At 43.5% G+C, this 25,402-nt stretch overlaps 1 protein-coding gene across 1 annotated transcript in view; it reads right to left on the reverse strand.

The window, feature by feature from the left end:
- Positions 1-25,402, reverse strand: part of ALK (ALK receptor tyrosine kinase) — a 537,956-nt gene that overhangs the window by 49,925 nt on the left and 462,629 nt on the right. Inside the window, exons 13-14 of the mRNA XM_077812189.1 lie at positions 11,750-11,769; positions 6,158-6,315 (exon numbers count right to left, since the gene is read on the reverse strand). Coding sequence (XP_077668315.1) covers positions 6,158-6,315; positions 11,750-11,769 — 178 coding nt within the window. The remainder of the gene's footprint in view (positions 1-6,157; positions 6,316-11,749; positions 11,770-25,402) is intronic.

Consider the following 25,402-nt stretch of genomic DNA (forward strand, 5'->3'; position numbering starts at 1 on the left):
GCCTTAAGCAGCTTGTGCAGCCAAGCTTCACGTGCTAGTTACTAGTGTGAAAAAATGAGGCTTTGAGATTCTGCTCCGAGGCAGCCAGCATGAAGTGAGCATGATGCTGGAGCAACTGTGGTGCGCCAAGTGCCTCAGAAAGAAGATGAGATCCTTGGAATGTGACATAATTATGTTGGTGCCACTTTTTGTAACCAAACCAACCATTCCTCAACAAGGCCAGGAGAGAAAGTGAGGGACACTCCCTGGGGTCCCCTGAACAGATGCTGCACAGACCAGGAGATTACTGAGCTGATTTGCAGCAGGACATTGTAATGGCTAATGAGATGCACCATGAAGCAAGGCAGACTGGCAGGACTAATCAGCTGCAATTAGGAGCCATATTTTTCTACATCTGAATAGATTTTGCATACAAGCAATAAAGTCAGGAAGTGCGAGAGACCCCATTAGTGGCTCATCCACATGCTGCAGGCGAATGTGAGCAGCAGATGCATCACCACGGCTGCTCCCCAGTCATCAAAGGAGCCAACTGCTATTCAAATAAACAGGTTTCAGAGTAGCAGCCCTGTTAGTCTGTATTCGCAAAAAGAAAAGGCGTACTAGTGGCACCTTAGAGACTAACCAATTTATTTGAGCATGAGCTTTCGTGAGCTACAGCTCACTTCATTGGATGCATTCAGTGGAAAATACAGTGAAGAGATTTATATACACACAGACAATGAAAAAATGGGTGTTATCATACACACTGTAAGGAGACTGATCACTTAAGATGAGCTATTACCAGCAGGAGTGTGGGGGGGGCACCTTGATTATCACTACAAAAGGTTTTCTCTCCCCCCACCCCACCCCGCTCTCCTGCTGGTAATAGCTCATCTTAAGTGATCACTCTCCTTACAGTGTGTATGGTAACACCCATTTTTTCATGTTCTGTGTGTATATAAATCTCCTCACTGTATTTTCCACTGAATGCATCTGATGAAGTGAGCTGTAGTTCACGAAAGCTTATGCTCAAATAAATTAGTTAGTCTCTAAGGTGCCAGTGGTACTCCTTTTCTTTTTATTTAAATAAACAGAATGTTTAGTCTTTATAGTATGGATCCCTGCACCAATACAGAGATCACAGGTGCATGACGGGGTGGGTGTTGGCTTGCAGTATAGAGGCCGAAAAGAGACAGACAACAGCCCAGGAAATCCAGAGGAGGGAATAATTTACATTTCCTTCCTGCCTTCCTTTCTTTTGGCTTTTATTATATCATGACTTGTGCACATTGAGGAAGATGTGAGTCTTTAGGGGGATCTGCATGAAAGGACAGGACAGTGGATCAGCAAACTGGGCATGGAGATGCCATTCCACACAAAAGCAGCAGCGTGGAGAAAGAAATGGAGATGATTTGGGGAGAGGGAAAATGATCAGGATGTCACGGCTGGACCACTGCATGATCAAGAATAGCCTCTCTCATAGGATTCCAGTCCCACATAGGACTTGGAAGTGCCAGGCACCAGTTAAAATGACAGAGTGGGAAATACAGTGAACCTGACTGAAAGGATCTTTTAGGGTGTGGTTCTAAAAATGGGTGAACATGCATGGAGGATGGGAGTGGGTCTTATTTTTTCCTCATCCACTCCCCCATCTTTGATCATAGCCCTGGGTGTGAAGGGATGGAAGATTTCATAGTAAGCTCCAGAAGGAAATCGGATGATAAAATACATATTGTCTTGTTTTGCCTGATGCTGCTGGTCTTTGCAGTGTAAAATCCAACAGGGGCCAAATCCAGCTCTCCTTGCTCACATGGGCAGCCCATTAGGGCCTTGAACTGAAATAGCTCAAGTCTGTTGACCTTCAGGGCAGGCTGCAAGGCTTAGCTGTCTATTCAGAACTTTGGTGAGGGTGGGTTTTGCTGGGGGCTGCTGTTCATGTCAGAGGGGAGTTTTGCTGGGGAATGAACTATCCTTTTGCTACTGTTTTTATTCTGGTAAGTTGTGACCCTGGAAATGCCTCAATGCCAAAGGGCAGAGGGCCCACTATACCATAACTCACATCAGGCCTGACACACTCACCACTCCCAACACAGTTATCGTAATATGTATCCAAAATATGTCATGGAAAGTATCATATGTCAACTGGTGACACGCTGGTCTTTGAAAATCATTTTGTGATGTAAGTGCAGGTTGTGTACAAAGAATTATATCTGTGTTGGAAATATGGTCTTAAAATGTGGTTTGGGAGGCAGTGCGTACAGCCAACCTGCCCTAGCCAAAGGAATGTGGGTTTACTTATCTGGCTGGCTTGATTACAGGCAGAGGACAACAAAAGTATGTTTACATATAAGGTAAACAAAGCTATCAAGCCAATGAGCGAGGAAGGAGACAACTTAGTAAGCCCAGCAGGGGATAGAGTCTGCTCTGCAGGACGCCTTCCTGGCTCTTGAGGCAGAGACAATGGACTTTGGGTAATATAAGGAGACCAAAAAGACATTCTAGTTATCTATCATGCAGGGAACCTCTGAGCCTGTGAAAGTTGGATCCCCTAGTCTGAGGGCTAGAGATCCTGGGAACTTGATGTAAGTGAGAAAAATGCTTAGGAAAAGATTGTAACTTGCTAAAGCTAAGTTTGTCACTAGAAAGAAAAGGAGTACTTGTGGCACCTTAGAGGCTAACCAATTTATTTGGTTAGTCTCTAAGGTGCCACAAGTACTCCTTTTCTTTTTGCGAATACAGACTAACACGGCTGTTACTCTGAAACCTGTCACTAGAAAGTGTGCTTTGTTTGTAACTATACCTGTCTCTTCTTCTCTTGCTTAATATCACTTAAATCTCTGTTATTTGTTAATGAACTTATTTTTGTTTTATTATTAAGTTATATTAGTGCTGCTATAATGAACTGAGTTCGCGTTTTCAGCTAGCTTAACAGACAGGTGTATACACTGTCTCTTTGTAGGCAGCGAACTTAACTTCTGTAAGCGTCCTGTGAGAGGGACTGGACATGGCAGGGAGACGTCTCTGGGGAACACAGGAACTGGGGTTCAGTGACAGTGACTATTCCCTGCAAGGCAAGGTTTAGACTGGCAGAGTGTTGAGAATTGGCTGGTGAAGCAGACAGACTGATGTGGCAGGGAGCTGTCTCAGAGTCTAAACTCCAGCAAAGTTCACTCTTGTCGGTGCTGAGAGGAAACACAGTTGTTTAGGTCTGGGTGTCTTGAGAACAGAATGTCACAAAAGTATATTTTAACTTGTGTCCAAAGTGCCGAGCGGATTAGATACACCCTTTTTAATATCTATTAGATAGATCAATATCAGGATTGAGGGCCTCAACCCTGCTCCGGCTCCTTCACACTGGGTGAAAGGGCTGGAGTGACAGAAAGTGGCTGTAAAAGCCCCAAATCCAGCAGCCTTTTCTCCCTTGGTGCAGGCTGTGTGCAGACAGCTGTAAGGCTAACTTCTACAGATCCTCCTTGCACAGCGGGCATGCTGGGGGCTAGGAGCAGGAGGGATAAATCAGGGGCAGGGATGTAGCATGCAGTGCTATTCTGGGCAGCCTTGGGAAGCTGTTGTAACTTGACATGTCCCCAGGGCTGTCTAGGTTATGCTGGGGGCCTCTCCAGCTCCTGCAGAAGTCCAGGATCAGACGGGCACAAAGATGGTTTGAACCACAATCGCACCCCCCCCCCACCAATCCAACTGGCTGCGAGTTCTGTGCTGCATCTTTAAGGGGTGCGGAACAACATCTGACTCCAGTTGTAGATCAGGAACTAAGCTAGTCTGTTAGCCATTAATTACTTACACAGACCCTAAAAGTGTGCTAGGGGTTTTACAGACATGGAAGAAGACAGGTACCTACACTGAAGAGTTGGAATTTTAGCTCTACTTGCAATCTGTACTATGCGGCAAAATCAGCCTGTAGTTGCTGCAGACTTTTGGATCTTCCTTGGGCTGTGTGATATTAAAGAAATGTCAGTTTTATGTGTTTAATTTATTGCCTCACCTCTTTGGGGTTATATTTTATATGCATATTCACTGTATGCCAGCCTTGAAAAATTCTACTCACCCACGCACCCAAGGCAAGTCATTTTTTTTGATAGGTGAGTAAAACATCATTAGTTTTTTTTTTCCCCCATTATCATCAATCCTCAGGGTAATAGGTGTGCAAACAGATTTTGTGCCTGGCCCAGTCAATTTCACAAGGCTGCCGTCTTGTTATTTTGTTGGTGTCCCCTGACATTGAGGATTGAGATGCGTCCCCAATACTGAAATTCCTTTAAAATAAAAACAAAGAAGTTTAAAAAATAATAAAAGATCTGAATGTGTCAATGAGTGTCAAGCAGAACTCTACCCTTGTCTTCAGAGGGGAGTTCTGCTTAAAAATCCACTGCAGAATAATTGATTTGAATGGAGAGTTCTGCTTAAAAAAAAAATCGACAGCACAATATGGCCCAATGTTATTGTTTAGTTACAGTAGGTTCAATTTTGACTGTGCCCTTTTATCAAGGGCCAACAACTTTTTTTTTTCCAGTCGCAGCAGCCTGATTAAATTATTTTGAACCATGTCTGACTATCTCTATTTGTTGACTAGAGTGTCGCCAATTAAACAGGCCTCTGTTAAATTTAAACTGCTAATTTTAGCACTTCTGTAGCAGAATTGCCTGTTGGATAAGCCTGGAAAGGTCACGCTAACAAGCACAATTCGTTCAGGATAGCAAATACCCATATCAATAAAAATTCACAGAAGAAAAAGAAAGGGACCCAGTTATTAAAACTATCTGGTAGTAAGTAATTTAAGTTTAAAAAAATTGTCTTTACATTATAAGCTACGTCGTAGATTATTAAAATGAAAAAAAATATATTTCTGGCCCCACACCATTGGATATGTTTATTTACCAGTTTGCACTTCTCTCAGCTCTCGCAATGAAAGAAGAAAACTAGATAAGTCAGTTTCACTTTTGTTTCTACTCAATGTCACTTTTGGGGTCTCATCCACTAGCACAAACCTGCCATTGCACACACTGCAGGAGAATTATTACTTGTTAAAAAATGTGTGGAAACATTTCTTAAATTGTACATTTCATAAAAACTTGTTTCTAGCAATCAAAAAATTCAGGGCCAAATTTCATCAGTTAGTGTATCGATGTACCTGTTGTGCTCCCCATCATTCCACTGAAGTTAGTGGGATGTGCATGTGCTTTGGGTTATTGTGCAGCAGTTCAGGTTTGGTGGAGGCTAGTTATGGGCTCCTGACCTCTGCACACACATTACTGCTCTCAAGTGGATGGGATGTCAGACCTAATCCAGGGTTTATAGGTCTGCTCTACTCACTGAACTAATGGAGCAGTTCCGTTACTTCAGGAAGTGCTACAGAAATCAATGTGAAATTAATGTCATTTAGCTGGCAATGGCGGAGTTTGCATATGTGGTTAGAGCACATGTATGTCAAATGCTTGAGCTGTCAATCTCGCTTTCTCATTTTCTTTTTTATCATCATTGTTTTTACAGGACTCAGAGGTGGACAGACACTTCGCAGATCAACAGACAAACAAACATATGTTTCCTGCCCTGAAGAGTTTATTTAATTTTGGTATGTGCACATCTCGATGATTCTATTAAATTAAAGGTAGAACAGACAGTGATCCATATAGCTAAGGGAAAGGAGGACTTGTGGCACCTTAGAGACTAACAAATTTGAGCATAAGCTTTCGTGAGCTACAGCTCACTCCATCTTATATCTAAGGTTGCTCATCACTTCCCATATAAAGCCCCTGTTGTCAGTTGCTTATAACTTTGCCAGACTGTAATAATTTGAGCTGAAATTTCCCATGCTTGGTCTCTGCCTCAGGCTGATTTTTAAGTTTCAGCAAAACAGTTCAGCTCTTCCTCAGAACAAAGCAGGGAAAACAGACAATTTTGCCATTATTATTTTTTTTCCAACCATTTATTTGAAGCACTCTTGTGTCTCCATTCTTTGGATCACAAACTTGAAATTTGGCAGGGAAGTACCCCTTGGGTCAGAGATGTGCCTTTTGCTGTCCCCACGAAAATCCATCCACATTTGGCCAAGTTCTACTATTCTGAGAATAGTCATTTGATGTGCTCAGGACATATTTGGAGCTGGGGGAAAATTTCAATATTGTCAGTGACATGTCATGAAAATGACAGAGTCTCTCACCTGTAGGTATTGGTCGCTGGCACTCTCCAGATCTGCACACCTTGAAGAATTCCTTCAGCCCGCACTATAACACTGAGATTGGAGTTCCTGTAGGCGTCATTGCACTGGGTCTGAGTGGGTCCCTGCGGTCCACTGGCACCACATGTGGTGAACAACCACTGATCTAAAATAAAGATACATGTAAAATACACTTTGAATATATGACAGTCTCACTGTCGTTCCCTTTACTTGCTCCTGCTTGGACGGGACCAAGAAGAGAATCTGCGGAATCTGTTTTTAAGGGAGAAAGGATAGTCATTCACAAGGCTCCTCATAATCTAGTACATCATAACAATACTTAGCACTTATGCAGTGATTTTCTTCTGTAGACCTCAGCCTCATAATGAGGATTATTACCTCTGTTTTACAGAGGCACAGGAAGGTAAAGTAATTTGTTCAAAGTCACACGACAAGTCAACAGCAGAATGAGGAACAGAACCCAAGTCTAGTGCACTGTCCCCTGGACCATGAATAATGTGTGACCCATAAATAACTAGACCATTGCAATTTACCCCCTGCTACCCTACTGTAGTTTACTAAATAAGAATATACAGTACTCAGTTACTGGGACCTGAATGAGAAGACTGAATAATTCTGGATAACTGAGATTTTGGATAATTGGGGAATTTTCACTGTAATTAATACAAAAGCAATCATAACTCAGTTTCAGCTAACAGAGAGTTTGAGATAACAATTTATATAACCAGACCCTCAGGCACAAATCAACATAGCTCCACAGTAATTATTTTCACCAGCTGGGGATTTGGCCCCGTGTGAATAGATTTGTGCATAGATTTGTACAGTAGAATCCTGCTAATCTTCACATCTCATAATTCATGCAGATGAAATTGCAGTACCTCCCCATTTCTCTGCAAAGTTTCACCACCAGAGCCAGCACTGTTATGCGGCCTCATATTATTAAGACCTCATTAGTTTTTCAAATTATATATGCAACATTCGCTAATGTACTGCAAAGCATTATATATAATCAAAACTAAGTGGACAAACTGCATTTGATACATGTATCTTTGGTTTCTCGGGGGTGGGGTGTCTTTACGTATATGCTAATTCACAAAATTCAGTAAATTGCATTAGTAAGATTCTACTGTCATTAAAAATGAAAGATTTAAAATATTTTTTCAAAATATCTGCAACTGTGACTTTGGGTAAGCCAATTCACCCTTCTACTGTGTCTGCAGTGTCATTACTTTTCAACATTTCCACCAATTCATTACAACATATGCAGCTGCACTGGTGGTAGCAACAGAGGAAGTGTTAGCTTAGACCGGCTGCTGGCATTTTAACCACTCTGGATCTAAGTCAGAGCTGGTCTAGACAGGATAGTCAAAACACCATTAGGTGGTTTATGCCAGCCATTCCACTCTTGCTATTACTGGTGGAGTTTCACTGGGGGCTTGGGGGAGGGGGGTGTTTGAAGAAAATGCCAGCATAGACAAGGCATAAGTGCCTCGACTTCCCCCTTGTAAAATGAGGATAATAATAATACTATGGTGAATCTAAATTGATTAATGTTTGTAAAGCTGTGAGATTCCCTCAGTGAAATAGAGCAACAATTATTTCTTATCACAACAGCTGTTTGGGATTTGACATAGAAAGGATCAAGATATATAGCGCAGAAGAGCTATCTACAAATATGGCTTTTTTCAGGAGCACATCACAATTAACAGAATTTATTCTCACACCACCCATATGAGATAGGGAGGTATTATCCGCATTTTACAGACGGGGAACTGAGGTACAGGATAGATTAAGTGACTTGCCCATGCTCTCACAGGAAGTCTGTGACAAAATCTGGAAGTGAATCCAGGTCTCTTGAGCTCCAGTGGTCTATCCACCTGACTATCCTTTCTAGGCTTAAGACCTGTTCCAAACACATTGAAGTCAAATGGAAGTTTTCCATTGACTTCAATGGGCTTTGGACCAGGGCCTTAAGAATAAAGTATCCTTTTTCTTGATGACTTTCTTAATCCAGAGCCTGAGCATCTTCAGGAAACATTGCAAAGCCATCTCTTTGAGAAAGTCTTTCCACCAATATGTGATGCTCACAATATAAACATCCCCTTCTATTCCCAACCTCCTCCCAATTTCCCCACCTCCCAAAAAATCCCTATCTCAAGAAGTTTTGACCCTGGAAAGGGAGAAGTGCCAGAGACACCACGAAGTCTGCTGGGGACTTAGCACCTTCCATGCAAAGTCAATAGCAAAGATACTACAGCTATGGGAAGCAGCATAAAACACTTTAGATAGATTAGATAGATCAGAAGATTATATGGATAATGGGGGGAAAACAAAAAACAAAAACTGGGGAAGAGAACGTCAGAAAATATGATCTCAGGGACTAATGGTTTCTAAACAGAATGTTTATCAGAATTGTTAGGATATAGATATTCAGGCCTGTCTGCAAAGGCCTGTACTCTAAGAATTTAGGTGTATTCTTATCACTTGGCTAGTGATAGAGGTATAAAAGAAAGAATCAAAATCACTGTCTGCTGGTGTAAGGGCCTGCTCTTACTGTGACAGTCTGAGGCCCTGTTCTTAGGCTAAGGCCTTTGGCTAAGCAGCAGAGGCAGCCATAAGCTGGGAAACATATGGTCACATCTTCACATTCCAAACTAGTCACATTGAAATAAGGTGCTATTCGGCTGTTAGGAATACAATCCTGTCCTGATAGTTCCTATCACCTCCAGAGAAAGGGAAGTGCCTAGAAAATGTAAAAGGAAACTTAGTTTGATAGCATCCTGTCTGGCAAGAACTCACTTATCAATAGCTGGGATGTGAAATCCTCGCTTCTGTGTTGTCTTGTCATTGTAGTTCCCACTTTGCTATTGTTTGTCTGTATAATCTCTGTCTGGTTCTGTGATTGTTCCTGTCTGCTGTATAATTAATTTTCCTGGGTGTAAACTAATTAAGGCGGTGGGATATAATTGGTTACATAATCATGTTACGATACGTTAGGATTGGTTAGTTAAATTTCAGGAAAATGATTGGTTAAGGTATAGCTAAGCAGAACTCAAGTTCTACTATATAATCTGTAGTCAATGAGGAAGTGACTGGGTGTGGGTGGGGGTGGGCATGGGCATGTGGGTGAGGGAGATGGGAACAGGGAATGGGGGTAAGAAAATTGGAATCATGTTTTGCTAAAGGGGGAAATGGGAACAGGGAATGGGAGTAAGGAAGTTGGAATCATGTTTGGCTAAGGGTAGGAATGGGAACAGGGACACAGGTGTAAGGCTCTGTGGTGTCAGAGCTGGGAAGGAGGATACTAAGGAAGGAAACTGGAATCATGCTTGCTGGAAGTTCACCCCAATAAACATCGAATTGTTTGCACCTTTGGACTTCGGGTATTGTTGCTCTCTGTTCATGCGAGAAGGACCAGGGAAGTAAGTGGGTGAAGGAATAAGCCCCCTAACAAGAATTTTCACACAATGTTTCTGTGGATCTGATCCTTCAAATACTGACAGTCTTACACCATAAATTTGTTATGTTCATTTGCTTCATTGCCAGAAAGAAACTTGAGGCCTCTCCTTCCAAGTATCGTAGTGACTTAACATTATAATATCCCAGTGCGCTAAGCCAGCTGCACTGAAGCATATGCTTAGGAAAATGGGTAGGTGAGCATCTTAGTTTGGAATAATAAGAAACAGCTCTTATCTCGCTGGTGAAAATCTGTCTGCACATGGAATTATTCAGGAACAGGGTAGACAAGCCCTAAAGGTGGTGATTAATGCTATTATGGGAGTGACTCTGGTAATACCTGTGTTCAGTATGGACTAGAGGTTACCAGAGCCCTGAGCAAACTCAGATGGAACTGAGCACTTGTGCAGTTAACTAAGCGTTGTGTTTTCTCTCCTGTGAGCCTCCTATTATATCAGTCTCCAAAAAGCTGGTGGACTGGGGAATGCTAGATCACAAGAAGTTTGTTTTACAAACCCGATGAATTTTTAATAACCAGAGACTCAAAAGTTTGGATTTCCAATAAGAAGCCAAAGATCTGGTGGCTTCTCTGAACTGAGTGGAAGTTCCTCTCTTCTCTTCCATAGTTTGGACGAGTATGGATGAAGCCCAAGAAGATACAGTGGAGGCACCAAGCCTGCACTGGCCCCTGAGGGTAGGCTGCTTGGGACAGTATAGGTCTTTTTGCATCTCTAATTTCTATGAATCTTTTCTCTTTCTGAAGAAACCTACACATATGAAGATGAGTTGCACATCAAACATAATGGGTGGCATCCTGGCTCCCTTGAAGTCAGTGGAGGCTTTTTACCATTAACTTCAAAGGGGCCCGGGTTTCTCCTAATATTCACTGCCAGGTGTTTTCAGTATTCCCTCTTAATCACTACTGTCGTGACTTACGAACCACATGCTTCCTCCTAGTTCAGAATCTCCTTCGTGTTTGATACTGAAGGCCAGTCCAATATATTACAACTTTACTGCTGGATCAAACAGGAACAGAATGTAGCCGGGGGGGGGGGGGGGGGAAGAGTCGATCCTGGTTTAAAAAGAATTAAAAAGATGACGGGTCTCAAAAAGTTTGGATCTAGCCTAAACTCAGACTTTTTCCCCACGAAACCCACACTGATCTAAAAATTTATTAAATATAGCACTTGCCCGAAGTCTTAAATAACAAAACAAGCACCCAAGGTTCTCTCAATGTCTATACAACCTCAGAAATGGTCTTTTTCCAGTAAAAGTGGCTATTTCCTCCCTGTGTGTTACTGATTTCCTCCAGTACCAGAAACAACTGCAACATACTACACGAGCCATTAAAAACTCTCAGAAACCTGTTTCCACAGGTTGCTGCATGTCATGGCAATTTAGAGTAATTCAATTTTGAGCACAACTTTGATCTCCACAGATGAAACAGCAACACTGAAACACAACCCTTTAAGCAACTGGGATAACAGCGTAACATTTTCTACCTGCATGCAACCATAACGCGGTCATGTAACATACAGTATAGTTCTCTTTTGTTCTTCAGTGCATGATGGGGTAGTTCCTTCAGCACACCATAATTTTCCAGTCTGTGGCTGCCAAAAAGTAACATATTCTGGTCTAAATTTTCCAAAGTGACTAAGGATTTTGGGTCCCACTTTGGATACTTTAAAGAGGCCTGATGTCCAGAAGGTGCTGAGTACCAATATGCTAAAAGTCAGGACACCCAATAACAGAGGCATGCAAAATCACTAGTCACTTTGGAAGATTTAGGCCTATATTTTTAGGACCTTCTGTTGTACCCTCTGGACCTGATTCAAAAATCTTGGATCAGACCGCTAATTGGGTTAATAATCTGAAACTTTCAATTTAAGAAAAAAATGAAATAAAAAACTGCACTGAGAATCAGAGCCAAGCTAATAAATTATAATGAATAATTTATACAATCATTAATCTCTTTTTCCTGTCTGAGACTGGACTTGTCATTTCTCAGACTTATTTATTGTTCAAAATTATTTGCCAAGTAGTTTCTGGGAATAATTCTTGGCCTGTAGCTTGTTTGCTAGCATTAAAATGAATTTTTTGATTGCATGCAAAGGCCACGTGGTATGTTTTTTGGTATACTTGTTTTTTGATTGGATGAGCATTAACTCTTTGAATCAGGTTTCCATTATGATTAATCATGATTACAAATTAAAAATTCTTTTTCTGGAGGACACGATTTTGCTCTACAAAATGGCATCCTCCATGCTCTCTGGACTCCTGGGAGGAAATTTTATTAAAAAGGGATTGTGCCAGGAAGAAGTTTAGGAACCCCTGATATAAACAGATGGCTGGGGGCAGAGGCTAAAAAGATTCTTGACCTGATTTTACAGTGTAGTCTTAGTCTCTCACCAGCTTGGTGTGCATATATACTTTTGGTGTGCTAAAGCAGGGGTGGGCAAACTTTTTGGCCTGAGGGCCACATCGGGTTTCTGAAATTCTATGGAGGGCCGGTTATGGGAGGCTGTGCCAGGTCCCCACCCCTTATCCGACCCCCCCGCTTCTCGCCTCCTGACGGCCCCGGGACTCCTGCCCCATCCAACCCCCCCAGTTCCCTGTCCCCTGAAGGCCCTCCCGGGACCCCGCCCCATCCACACACACCCCACTCCCTGTCTGCCACCAGACTCCCCGCCCCTGACTTCCCCCAGCCACCCCATCCAACCCCTCCTCTCATTCCTGACTGCTCCCCCTGGGACCCTGGCGGCACAGTGAGTGGAGGCTGCGGGGGAGGGGGGAATAGTGGGGGAGGGGCCATGGGCTAGCCTCCCGGGCCAGGAGCTCAGGGGCCAGGCAGGAGGGTCCCGCAGGCCGGATGAGGCCCGTGGGCCGTAGTTTGCCCACCTCTGCGCTAAAGCCTGCATACACAGTTGAACTATTCTAATCCTAGCATGTGCAGGCAATAGAATTTTCACAGGCCAAGAACTATTTATCCAAATGGGCTTTGGGTATGAAGCTTCTGTCACCTGCAAATGGAGGGGTGACAGTCTATGACTTGCATATACCAGGGCTAGTGCTCCCAAGTAGATGCACATGTGTGTGCAGGGCAGTCCCTAGACCAAATGGCGTTCCAGGCAAGGTATGTCTTCCGCGGCCCCCCTATATTTGTTAAATCTTTGAATACCTTATTTTTTATTGCATTTGTAGCCCATTTCACAACTCTGATGTACGATTTGCATGCATGATTTATAAAAGACATATAAGACAATAATTCATACAAGACAATAAATTTGCAAGCTAGGATCTGTAAATCTGTATTTATTCATGCCATATATAAGCAAATAAAAACATTCATTTCCTCTAAGCTGATAGAAACTTTTTAAATTTTAAGAATAACTGAAATATACTAACATCAAGAAATTGAACTGTGCACCAACACTGGGTGGACCAGTATTAAATAGTGAGTGTTACCGTAGGTGACAGCCTTAGAATGTTAAACCTAGTCCTTTAGTTCAAAAGGTTGCTTTTCCTGCCTTTGACCTTGCCAACTCAAGTCAGTGATCTAGTTTGTCAGGCTTTGCGCCTCGTGTCAGATTCCAGTCTCAGCTTTATTCAACTGCTCCAGTTCCCTCAGGGCGTCGTGAACCTCAGTCACTTGGTACCTCCCTGGCCTTACTCTGTCAATGTGGCTCTGCCAGCGAGTGTCGCTTAGCGGCTTCACAGTCAGATTTATAACATTGTCCATGAGGATCTTCCATCTGATAGCTGATGCTGAAAATATGACGTATGTCCTTTGCAGTACTCCGAAGAGAGGTAGTGAATCTAAAGATGACGACTCTGCATCTGACATAACTAGGCTGAGGGAATGGCAGCCACATGGCACGAAGAAAACTCGTGGATTCAGCATCAGAATCTTTGCTGGGATGCCACAGTTTCTTCCTTTCATGTTCGCACCATTGTTGTAGCCTTGGTTGCGGCCATCCTGAAGCTTTATTTTACTCTCATTCGAAACATTCATAAACAGTTCTGTTAGGCCTTTTCCAGTAGAGTTGTCCACAGACTGGAAACAGATAAAATGTTCCTGTACTTGGATACAGTCATCCTCGTCATCAATAAATCTTATTGTAAATGACATCTTTTCACTGTGACTAATGTCGGGATTTCAGTCCATTATTACAGCATAGTCCTTTGCTTTGTCAAGCCATATCAATATGTTATCAAGCACCTTCCTTGCCATAAGATCAATCAATTTGTTTTGAATTGCTTTGCTCCAGGAATGGTCCATAGCTTCCTTACGAACTGCTTGACATAGGTGCTCACGTGTGACTTCATCATATCTCCCAAGGAAATTACCATTATGTTCAGTGAACAACTTATCCAACGAGCCCGGAAAACCAAATTATTCTTTGTGAGAAAGAGGAAAATTGAGATCAGACATTCAAGCACATTCCTCCAGTGCTGGGTTTCTACATTAACAATGCTCTGGCTTTCTGCTTCTATGTATTTATTCAGCTTGAGCCTGGACTCGACCTCCATCCATTTGGAGTAGGCCATAAAATGGCCAGGTGACTTTTCATGTTGCTTCAGAACACCAGTTAAGTTATGCCAGTAATTGTACCCAGAAAATGCAAGCAACGATTTGGCATTCTTGTCAAATATTTAGCAACAAAAAACTGAACACTTTGTCAGTTGATTTTGAGTAAACTAGCCAATGCTGATTCAGTTTCTCACCATTTTTGAGCACTCTTTTGCAGTGTGACTTTGAGAAGTGTCACTTCCGCTCATTTACTGGAAACATCATATTCTCAGTTTTGCCTGGCCTGTTCAAAACTGTACAATCAATACTGGCAGAGTTTAGGATTGCTGGCCATAAAGCAGGATCTGATATATCAATTTGTGGTGTGCAATTTTTCTCATTGCTGTTTCTGTCATCATGCAAGGCTGATTCTTATCGTTTCTCTCCTTTTCATGTAAACCAGGTTTTTCTTTGTCATTATTCTCCTTTTCCTGTGAGCCACATTCTTCTTTATCATCACTCTTCTTTATGCTGCTAGGAGAACTGGATGATTCTCCATCACTTTCCTCTCATTCCCATTCCTTATCGTCCAGTAAATCTGCTAATTCCTTAGTAATAGGACTTCCATCATTTACGCTTCGCTCCTCAATTTCTTCTGCACTGGGATGATCGCTACTGCCTAAAGCCCGGTCTACGTTGTTCTGTTTCAGATACTTTCCCATCAATTTTGCCCCTTGCTGCAAAGTAGATTACAATTGAGATTTTTGCTTCCTATACTGAGCTCCTGAAGGCTTCTTCACGGGCATCTTTTATTTTCTCTGGGAGAAACAGACAGCATTAGGGAGAGCAAAAGTCTATGTTCCGTAGCCTTAGAAAGTCATCATACATTACATGTTAAGCATGATAAGAAAAGTAACAGTATTTCTTTTATATTGTTGCGTTCGATAGATCTCTGGTATTTCATTAAATATGTCCTTTATTAGTCACAACTTACACTCTTCAAGTATTAAAACACAAGTACACTTTCACAATTACACAATAAAACAAGGTTCACAATATCCCAGCTGGGCTCTCACTTGGTTTTTATATCTCACTGACTGACTGGTGAAGCCCCGCCCCTTATATACGTGGGTGGGCACGGCTGACAAAGTTCTAGGAGATTCAAGGAAAATGCAGTTCTCAGAAAGTATGGAAGGTTCCAAGAGATTCTACAAAGGTCCAGAACATTTTAGGAAGTTAATGAAAAATGAATCCCCTAACCCTGAAATATGTTACTTCAAACATTCTATTTTCCCTTTTGTCACTAACAACAAAAATCAGTTGCCTGGGTCACCTGCCCCTAAATGCGGACCTGTATGTGCATATGTGCATGCATGTGCAGAAAGTGCGCTCACAAGGTGAGGAAAACATTTCAACATCCGTAGGTATATTTGTTTCAATATTTTTAATTTTACATGGCAACAAATACAGCATTTATAATCCCATTTTCTGTCTCTAACAATTCCCGAGTGCTCACTTATGTTTCCATTGGTGTTTGAGTCAGCAACATCCCTAACAATAATGATATATTCCAAGTCTATAGTGCTTTTCATCCACCAGGACCCCCAAATATTGTACCAGTTATTATATGTTATATGCACAGAAATCAAACATGAACCAATGAAATGCAGCCATTCCAGAAATGAAACACTGCAGCTGGTTAAAGGCTCACAGCAAATCCATGCAACTGTTTAGTACAAGAAGTGAAGAAGAATATTGAAAATAAATTGAAACTGTGCAGGGAATGTCTAGGTACTAGAGCTGGTAGAAAATTTTCCAACTGAACAGGTTTTGGACAGAAAACGCTGGTTTGACAGAATCCCCATATTCCGTAGGACTTGAAACTTTCAATGGAAACCTGGCAGGCCTGCCTAGTTTCCTGACAGCTCCCCGACCTCTCCAGGAACCTGCCTGATGGGCTACTGTGGACCTAGGCTCCCTAGGTTTCCAGGCTCCTCAGGAGCCCACTTGGTGAGCTGCTGGGGAGCTAGGACCAGAAAGTTTTGAAAAATTCCTGTTTGGTTCTTTGGAAATGGATTTTTTTTTTTAAAATGTCCTTCCCATGGACAATTTCACATATCTGATTTGTCCAAATTTAAAACTTTTTTGGGGGAGCAAGTAGGGGAATGCAAAATTTTCCACAGGAGGGAAATTCTGGTTCCCACACAACTCTAATAGGTAATGTACTGTAATTAACCAAACTGGAATTCAGCCAGGCTGTGGAGGGTAGCACCCCTGACGCTGGCAAAAAATGTGATGGGATTTTCAATGTTCAGAATTTGTAGGTCGGGCACAATCACAGCTCAAGGTAGCACAGACACAGGCATTCTAAAGAGTAACTTTATCAAAGAACAGGACTCAGAGGAAGAAAGAACAAGGCATATTTGCTCTGCTGGAGTGGAAAGCAATTTCACTGCTCACAAATATGCCAAACAAGTGTAACAAAAATGGCAATAAGCATCTTAGCCATTCCTCAGAGGCATAAATACATTAACTGGCATCTGTTGGCTCAAACCAGCTAAAGTTAAGGGTAAATAGATTTATTCAGCCTTGAGATGATCACAAACTCACTGTTCCCACATGCTCCATATCCTTATTGTAAGGGGACTGTTGCCCCCTTACTAACATTCAGTGGGGTGTTTTGGTTGGCTAGCTCCCAGTACTAAAAGGGGAAGGGTCTATGGGAAATCAGGACCCTGAGACTGATAGTCCCCAGGAACAATGGGAAGAGGCCAATGCTCCAGGTCAGCCTGAATGACAGGGCGGGCAAGCTAATCAGGGAGTCAGGAGGCCAGGGAGGTCCCATCCTCCGTGTGAGCTGGATTTGCCTGGGTCAGACAGACCAGGGCCCAGCTAATGAGAAAGCAGGTGCCCAAGCTAAGCTGGGGAGCTGAGCTGTGCCAGATCCAGAGGGACCAGAAAAGCAGCCCAGAGAGAGCAGACCCTATCCTGGGAGCAGAGCTGCAGCCCCAAAACCAGAGGCACAGTCCAGAGAGAGCAGCAACCAGAGCCAGAGGGGCCAGAAAAGCAGCCCAGGAAGCAGGTCAGTACTGGGAGCAGAGTCACAGAAGCAGCCTGCAGAGCTGACTTGCCCTGGGAGCAGAGCTGTAGCAACCAGAGGCAGAGGGGCCAAAGAAACAGCCCAGGGAGCTGGAGGCAGAGCAGCAGCAGCGCTGAGGCGGAGTGGTAGAGCTGGGGCTGGAGCAGTCCGGAGCTGGGTGTGGTGAGCAGCTAGGGAGAGCGAGGGAGACCCTGGGCAGCGGGCCCAGCACAGGGAAACGCCTCAGCCAAGAGGCTCTGCAGGCTAGGCTTGTATCGTAACCCCGACAGGGCAGGGGCGACACTGGGAAGAAAGGTCCTACCACTTAGAGCCTGAGAGCGTGTGGCCACCATCAGAGCAAGTGTCCAACCCACAGCATCCCTGCAGCACAGCCAGGGCCTGAGAAGGAGGCCTGGGACTTACAAGGAACAGACTGTGAACTGCCCTGACGTTCCAGAGACACTGTTTGTGATGTTCCCTGCCACAGAGCGGGGTGATGTGTTTCCTTTAATCTTCCCCATTTTTTCTTACTCTTTTTAAAATTAATTGTTGATTAAATAACTTACATTTGCTTTAAATTGTATGTAATGATCAGTGGGTCAGAGAAGTGCCCAGTGCAGAGAGAGTACCCCAGAGTGGGGACACCCTAGCCCCTGTCCTAGGTGACCACAGCAGGGTTGGGGGTCGAGCCCCCCAGGAATCCTGGGCCCAGCCTTGTTGGGGTTATGAGGACTTTGCCAGACAGGAGAGCGGAAGGGGAGTCCTCAAGGGTAGGGAGGCCTCTGGGTAAAGGAAGTGGGAGCGAGGACTCAGATCCTTTCGCTAGCCTACTTCACTGAGGTAGTGCAGAAGCCAGGAAAGTTCCCCACAATAGCAGAACTATTCCCCTGCTTACATTATCTGTATTTCAGAATTCAGGTGTAATGCATTACTGAAAGATTTCAATTCTTTTCACACAGTGCATAAGCAGTCCATGGAACTCAGTGTTACAACATATCAAGACCAAGAGACCATCCACACTTAATGTTAGATAGAATAAACACATATAAGGAGTATAAGCTCTCATGCTTCAGGGCACGTCTACATTGCAATGAGACATTTGCGGCTGGCCAGTGCCAGCTGATGGGCTTGTGCAGCTCCACGGTTGTTTAATTGCAGTGTAGATACTCAGATCCTCCCACCTTGCAGGGTCCTTGAACCCAGGCTCCCGCACCAGCCTGAACGTCTACACTGCAATTAAACAGCCCCCTAGCCTGCATCAGCTGGGATGGGCCAGCCGTGGGTTTTTAAATGCAGTGTAGATACACCCTAACTGAGAAGGGCTAGAAAAGAATTTCACCTGTGGACAGGTAATTTTGTAATTGTCTTTCAGAGATCTTCTTGCATCTTCCTCTGAAACAGCTGTTGCTCAACAAATAACACAATGCCACAAACCACAGAACAACTAATATGCCCCAAGTATTTGTGAAAACATTCACAAATCCCCTCTGATATTTCACCAAGCAACTGAAGGAGGGACTTACAGCGGAGCTGGATTGCCTATCTCAATCTTAACTAACATTTTGCAGCCAGTGACACACCATAAAACATGGAGCGATACATCCTCACCTCAGTGCATGAGAGATTTTTGCTACTCACTCCCATTAATTCCAGTGGTCATTCTGCGCTGAAAGCATCCAGATAAAGTATACTGCATCAATTCATAAGAAACATATTTAATACTGTGAAAAGAGGAAGCTTTTCAATTTTGCTTTACATTAAGTGGTTTAATAGTGACTTGGTGACTGGTAATGTGAGACCTGCGGCCATTACCTTTTCTAGCATTAAGAGTGACACGGTTAACATTGGGGGCAAGACGTGAAAAAATGGTGTTAAAGAGCAGTGTTGGCTTTGCTCACATTTTTAGGTTCCTGTATCATTAAGTATGTCTGTCTACTAGCACGTTTGTCATAGCACGGTAAGACTTTTGTTGATCGGGGTGTGAAAAAACCACCCCTCTGACCAACATAAGTTTCGCTGACAAGAGTGCCGGCGTGGACAGCACTATGTCAGCAGGAGAAGCTGTCCCACCGACACAGTTACTGCCGCTCATTGGGGGTGGTTTAATTATGTCAGCAGGAGAGCTCTCTCCCGTTAGCATAGAGCGGCTACGGGGGAGACCTTACAGCTGAAAGCCAAAGCTGAGCCGCTATAAGTTCTGTAGTGCCGACAGAGCCTAAGTAGTGATACATTATTGGGACATAAAAAGACAAGCGAATACTGTGTTTTGCATTACGGGGAAGTAAGCAAATCTTGCGAGTGATGTTGGTATCAGTACAGGAAAGTCTAGACAGCCCTCTTCTTAGACTCTCTCTCAACTATTTATATAGCATCAATCTCTATCCATCCATCCATCCACCCTCACCAACCACTCCTCTTCAATCTATCAGTCCTCTGAGGAAGGAGAACAAGGCAGAGGAAGACCTGAAAATACTTCTCAAATCAACAGAGTGGACAGCGTTAAGTCATAGGTCTAAAAAGTGTGAACTGCCCAATTCATCTCAGCTGCGTGGGTAACTCTGGAGAGTAGTAATTCCAATTTAACTGCACAGCGATATGTTTTGATCTTTTCAGCAGAGGCATCCTGCTGAACTGGCATTGTGGGTGTTGTCTGAGTACAGTGCCTCTACTGTTCCTCCTCAGTTTAACCCCTGGGGGAAAGCAAATGTGAAGGACGAGATAGTGTAAAAGTTTTGTGTCTACAGAGGGTCGGACCACCACCCCCACTATTACTTTCAACACACTTTCCATCACTACTTTGCTACTATTTTCGGGGCGGGGGGAGGCTGCTTGTTCACTGAGTTTACTCCTGCTTAATATGGAAATGCAATTCTGCAGACATCTTTATTGCATTATACCAATGGTGCAGTTGGTATAATTGCATGTGAAGAGCCAACAAATGTAATTTTCTTCTGCTTAATACTTGCTCCGTTGCTCCTTTCAGCTCCTTCATCTGATTAACTAATATGACTCAGAGTTCTTCCGAGAAACACCAGAGCAGTATCCTATGCAGAACTTTCCTCTGATGCAAACTGCAAAATCCCTGTAAACATCAGCTGTCATGGGAAAGACTGAAGCTGAAGGAAAAAGACAATCCAGCTCAAATCACAATACAACCCATTGACATTAGCCAGGGGCGAAAATTGGATCATGCAGTTGCTGATGGACACACAAGTAGTGTGACTTGAAAAAAAGTTCACTTTTTTGTTGTTCAGTGATCTGTCATTTGTGTCTGTGTGCCATGGCACTTCTGAACTGTGATTAGGACCAAAAGAGAGGCTGAAATATTGGAAGAGAGGCTATTTGTATGGTATTTGCAACCTGTCCAGGAGCACCAGAAATCTCGTGATGAAAACCTAACCACTGTCAGTACTGCCATCAAGCCCTTTTCCTTCTGTCTCTTTTTGCCTACCCAGAGGCCCATCTCTGTTTCTTCCTGTTTCTGGTCATTTGTTTACTGTGCTAATAATTCATCACTAGCCTTTTGCAACCTTCTACCACTTTCAACTTTGTGTCTCCTCCTATGCCTGAAATTCCCACAATCTGGCCTTGTCTACACAATAAAGTTGCAATGGTTTAATTTAAATTGGCTTTTAGCTGGACACCGATTACAGTTTAAGAGTGATATATTTCAATTTTGCTTAAACTGGTACCTAACTTATTTTAAAGCAATCCAGAATAAATCTGTTTTAAACAAAAATAAGTGTCCACACTGACACGAGTTAAATTAAATTTGTTTAAAATGACACTTTTAGTTAAATCAGTGCAACCTTCTCATGTAGACAAGCTTGCTCTTGGCACCACCCTCTCCTCCTGAGAATTCCTTCTCAAAAAAGCTTCTGCCACAAAGCCTTTCAACAAGAATCTGCCACACAAACAGTGGCCACTTCTTAAATTAAAAATAAAAGGATCTACACTGCTGTGTGATCAACCAACCTTATCTGGTGCTTTGTGTCTGGACTGGACTGTTTGCCTGTGTAGACTATGTGATCTTAGTGATAGGGATTATGTCTCCGTTATATAGAGCTCTGAGCAGACAATCAGCATTCATCTAATAACCACCTCAGAAGTACCTGAGGGAGATGAAGCAACAACTCTGACAAGTTCTCTATGAACTTTGTGTCATAAACCTGCCTCCCCCAGGATCATCAGCCATCACAGAACTCTGGGACTTTCAGCACCAAAACACAGCCCTTCAACACTTGAGGAAGAGGAGTAACTGCACTAGCTGGTAGCAGTACTGGGTTCTCATCATTTATGTGAACCAGATGCTAGGGTAGGATGCAATGCACTTAGTCAGTATGTTCACATGATATTGCTGTCATAGACAATGACTGGGTGCTTCAATATCATTTATAGTAATTCTGTGCTACTACCATCACTCCCTTGCCAACCCACAGGGTCTAAGGCATGGAGAGGCTCCAGCCATGCTGAACAGGAGTAGGAATTGAGAAGGTCTTTTGCTGTGTACTGGTCTGAGAATGGATAGGGATGGTTTGTGGTGATGAACATTCACTACTTCTGCTGGAACAGGTTTTCCTGAACAAGATCAGAATCAGCAAAGAGTGTGGGCTAGAGGCCGCTCTGAGTTACCCAGGTGTAATCCAGAATAGCGTTGGTGAAGTCAATGGAGTTACTCCGGATTTATATTCATGTAACTGAGTAGCAGCACCTCTTACACTGAGCTTCCTGCTATATGAGCTGGGTCAGTTCAGGGAGTTGAGACTGTAGTTTTATTGTCTCTCTAGCTACAGAAACATAGTTCTTTGTTTTAATCTGACTGGTTAAAAAGGAAATATTACAGTCTGTGATCCATCATACAAGCCAAAGATCACATTAGCTTTAACTACTTTTGGCTGGGCTCATCTTGATCAATGCACTCTTAGGGACGTCACGGTGGTGCTGATGCTGTGGGTTCACTTGCACAACTGTAAACAGACTAATGGCCCCTGACAGGCTCAACCTGAGGTTTCTTAAATGTATTACTGGGATGCAGGAAGCAAGAGATAAAAGCCAGGTAAAATGTAGAGATCAGGGACCTGCTTCTCTTATTGAACAATGGGACACAGACACTGGAAAGTTCACCCAGAGCAGAGGCTCTGTAACACAAGAAGCTCAAAGTGGCTGGTGTTGGGGCACCTGGGAGATGTACTGACTTAGTGCATCTGTGTAAAAATGGTTCCTGTGAAGTTCCTTCAAGAAGTTATTTCTGTTCTCTCCTGGAGGAGCCCTTATAGAAGAAGGGGGTAGTACCACTGTCTACCCTCTCCTGGGTATGAATTCCAGCTCTGGGATAGCTGTTCCCACAGGTGCAAAGAGGTGAAGATTGCCACCTCTCTGCACATAGGAGCTATTCAAGGTCCAGGTGCCAGAAGCCATTGTAAAAAGGGCCAGGAATAGCAATGTTGGTAAAAAGTAGGGACAGGCAAACTGGCTTGGATAACATAAGTGACCTGAACCTGCAGCCAAGACTCAAAACAAACCTTTTCTGAGGTTCAAAGCAGCATGGGTACCCTTCCCCCACCCTCCCCCAGGCTTTCTCCCATTATTTTGAGTTTCCAGGTACCTCTCTGAATTTCAAGATATCAGATGGATCAAGAAGTTGAAGAGTAAGAAGGTCCTATTCTCACAGTATCTTCAGCCCACAAAGAAGCTGGAAGTAATGGAATTTTTATAGGGAAGCCTGTTGTCATGAGATTCCCAGCTCTATTTTCCAGACTCAAGAGGCTCAGATTAACTCTGGATGCAAATTTTGGACACTTACCTAACTGAACCCGAGCGCCAAACGTTCTGAGGTTCATCCATTGCTAATAAAAAGAACAACAGGCCTTATTGTTGTATTTGTGGAATTGGTTCTTCATGAAGCAGCTCTTTGAGGGCAAGCTTGACTCTCCCCAAAAGGGAGATTGGTAAGAGAGTGGCGATACGGTGGCTGAAATGGCTCCATTCAGAATGGATTGAGTTTTTAACAGTAGGGTACTTGGGCTTTACAGATGAGATCTTGATGTGGCTCATTACAAAGGGAAGTGAGAGGAAAGAACAAAGTGATTATAATACTTGAAATTCTTCTGTACCATAACATCGAATAGTTTCAGTCTTACCTAAAGCACTGGGTACCTGGGGACAAAATGCAGCACCATGTGCCAGCTATATTACCATGCAAGCACTGATATTCCTATGGACAGTCAACCCTGTTGATTCTTATATGGTTTCTATCATCATAGAATCTGAACACCTCACAAACATTAGTAAGTTATTCTCACAACACCTCTGTGCTGTAGGATAGTATAATTATCCCCACTTATACATGGGAAACTGAGGCACAGAGAAATTAAAGGTAAAATTTTCAAAGCGCCTAAGTGGATTAAGAATCTAAGTCACCTTTTCAAAAGTTCATTTTAGGCTCCTAAGTGCCATTGATTTCCATAAGACTTCGTTTAATAAGTGATTAAGTCACTTTGGAAATGCAGCTTAGGCTCCTAAATTGCTTAGGAGCTGCTGAAAATGTTCCCCTTAGTGACTTGCCCAAGATCACACAGGAAGTCTGTGCCAGCCCCAGAAACTGAACTTAGATCTTGAGTCCTAGTCCAATTCCTTAACTCTCAGCCTTTGTTCTTGCATTCTGCTGCTGTACAGTGCTTACTATAGAGAATAGCAACACATTCCTTCTGTTGATACTACTCTAGCGTACATGAGCTGCCTGCTGGGAAGGAGGAGGTGTGAACAAATCCCAGGGCTTGTTAACAGGGTTTATGAATCGTGTACCAGCTAGGGCCCTGTGTTCCCCAACCTGCATGGGGAAGGGTATCTGGCAGCAGAAAGGATGGCATTTCAAATTGGCAGATAAATAACTTGTTAATAACTCTGATAGTCAGGGAAGTCAGCTGCCCATGCAATGGACTATAGAAACTCAAATGAATCCCTGAGAGCTTGTCTCTCCTGGGATCTCAATGACCCCTCTGCCAGTGCTCAGGAAGAGCAGGGATCTGTCTGATTTGAATGCAGAGGGGACAAAAGATGGTGAGAGGGGAAAAGGAGTCTGCTGAGACTGAGAATGGAGATAGAGGAGGAGAGAAACTGTGACTATAACTGGCTGGGTTATAAGGAGACTGGGAATGGGAACTGGGAGGAGTGGAGACTGGGATTGGAAGTCAGTGATGGAAATGTGGGGGAATAGAAGCAAGTTGGTGGGGTGTGGTGGGGGGGGACACTGAGATTGGACAAGGAACTGTGGAGAAAGGGGAAGACTAGGTCTGGCTGAGTAAGGAAACTGGCACTAGGAACAGGTCTTGGGGGGAACAGTAGTGGGGGGAAGGGAGATAGATCTCACAAGCAACTGGGGTGTGGAGGGAGAACTGGGCAAAGAGATTGGAACATGGAGCCGGGAAGGGGGTGGGGAGGACAGATGGTGTTTGAATGGAGAGATGGGAGGGACCAGGAGACTGGGACTGGGTTTGGGGAATGGGAGAGACTAAGAGTAGGAGGGAGAGACGGGGCCTCAGTGAGCCTGGAGAAGGAGACTAGAACTTGCTGGGCAAGGAGTCTGGGAGAAGAAGCCTGAGGAGTGGAGACTGGGACTGGGTATGTAATGAAAATGAGACTGGGACCAAGGGACAGGGGCAGAGAAGAGACGGAACAGGGACAGGTTGGAGGGGACAAGGCAAGAGAAATTAGCAGGAGACTACACTCCCTTCCAGAATCTAAAATTGAGCCAGAGATTCCTGAGACTCACCATGCCTCTGCTATCAGCAAATATCGGGGAACCCCACTGGCAAAGTGCATCTCATCCTTCTCTGGTGCTGGTATCAGTACTTGGTTAGCTCAAATGACAGAGGTCAGTGTGGTGGACTTAAAGGTTCCAAACCTACTGAGGGTCCACGTGCATGTCAAGGTGATGCCACATAAAGGAATTAATTTTCTTCCAGTTTGTTTTTTAAAAAAAACTAGCAAATTACGTCAAAAAAAAATTACCATAAAAGAATATTGTTCTGGTTGCAAAATCAAGAACTCAGAAGTTAGGAAATGCCAGAATTAAGGTTGCCTGTGCAATTTCAGTTACAGTGTCTCATGAGTAAGATATGTTTCCCATTCATTGTACATTTTTCTCCCCCACACAACATAGCCAAGTAGATGAGAAGAATTT

The sequence above is a fragment of the Eretmochelys imbricata genome, chromosome 3 (genome assembly GCF_965152235.1).
Source record: "Eretmochelys imbricata isolate rEreImb1 chromosome 3, rEreImb1.hap1, whole genome shotgun sequence".
Lineage (NCBI taxonomy): Eukaryota > Metazoa > Chordata > Testudines > Cheloniidae > Eretmochelys > Eretmochelys imbricata.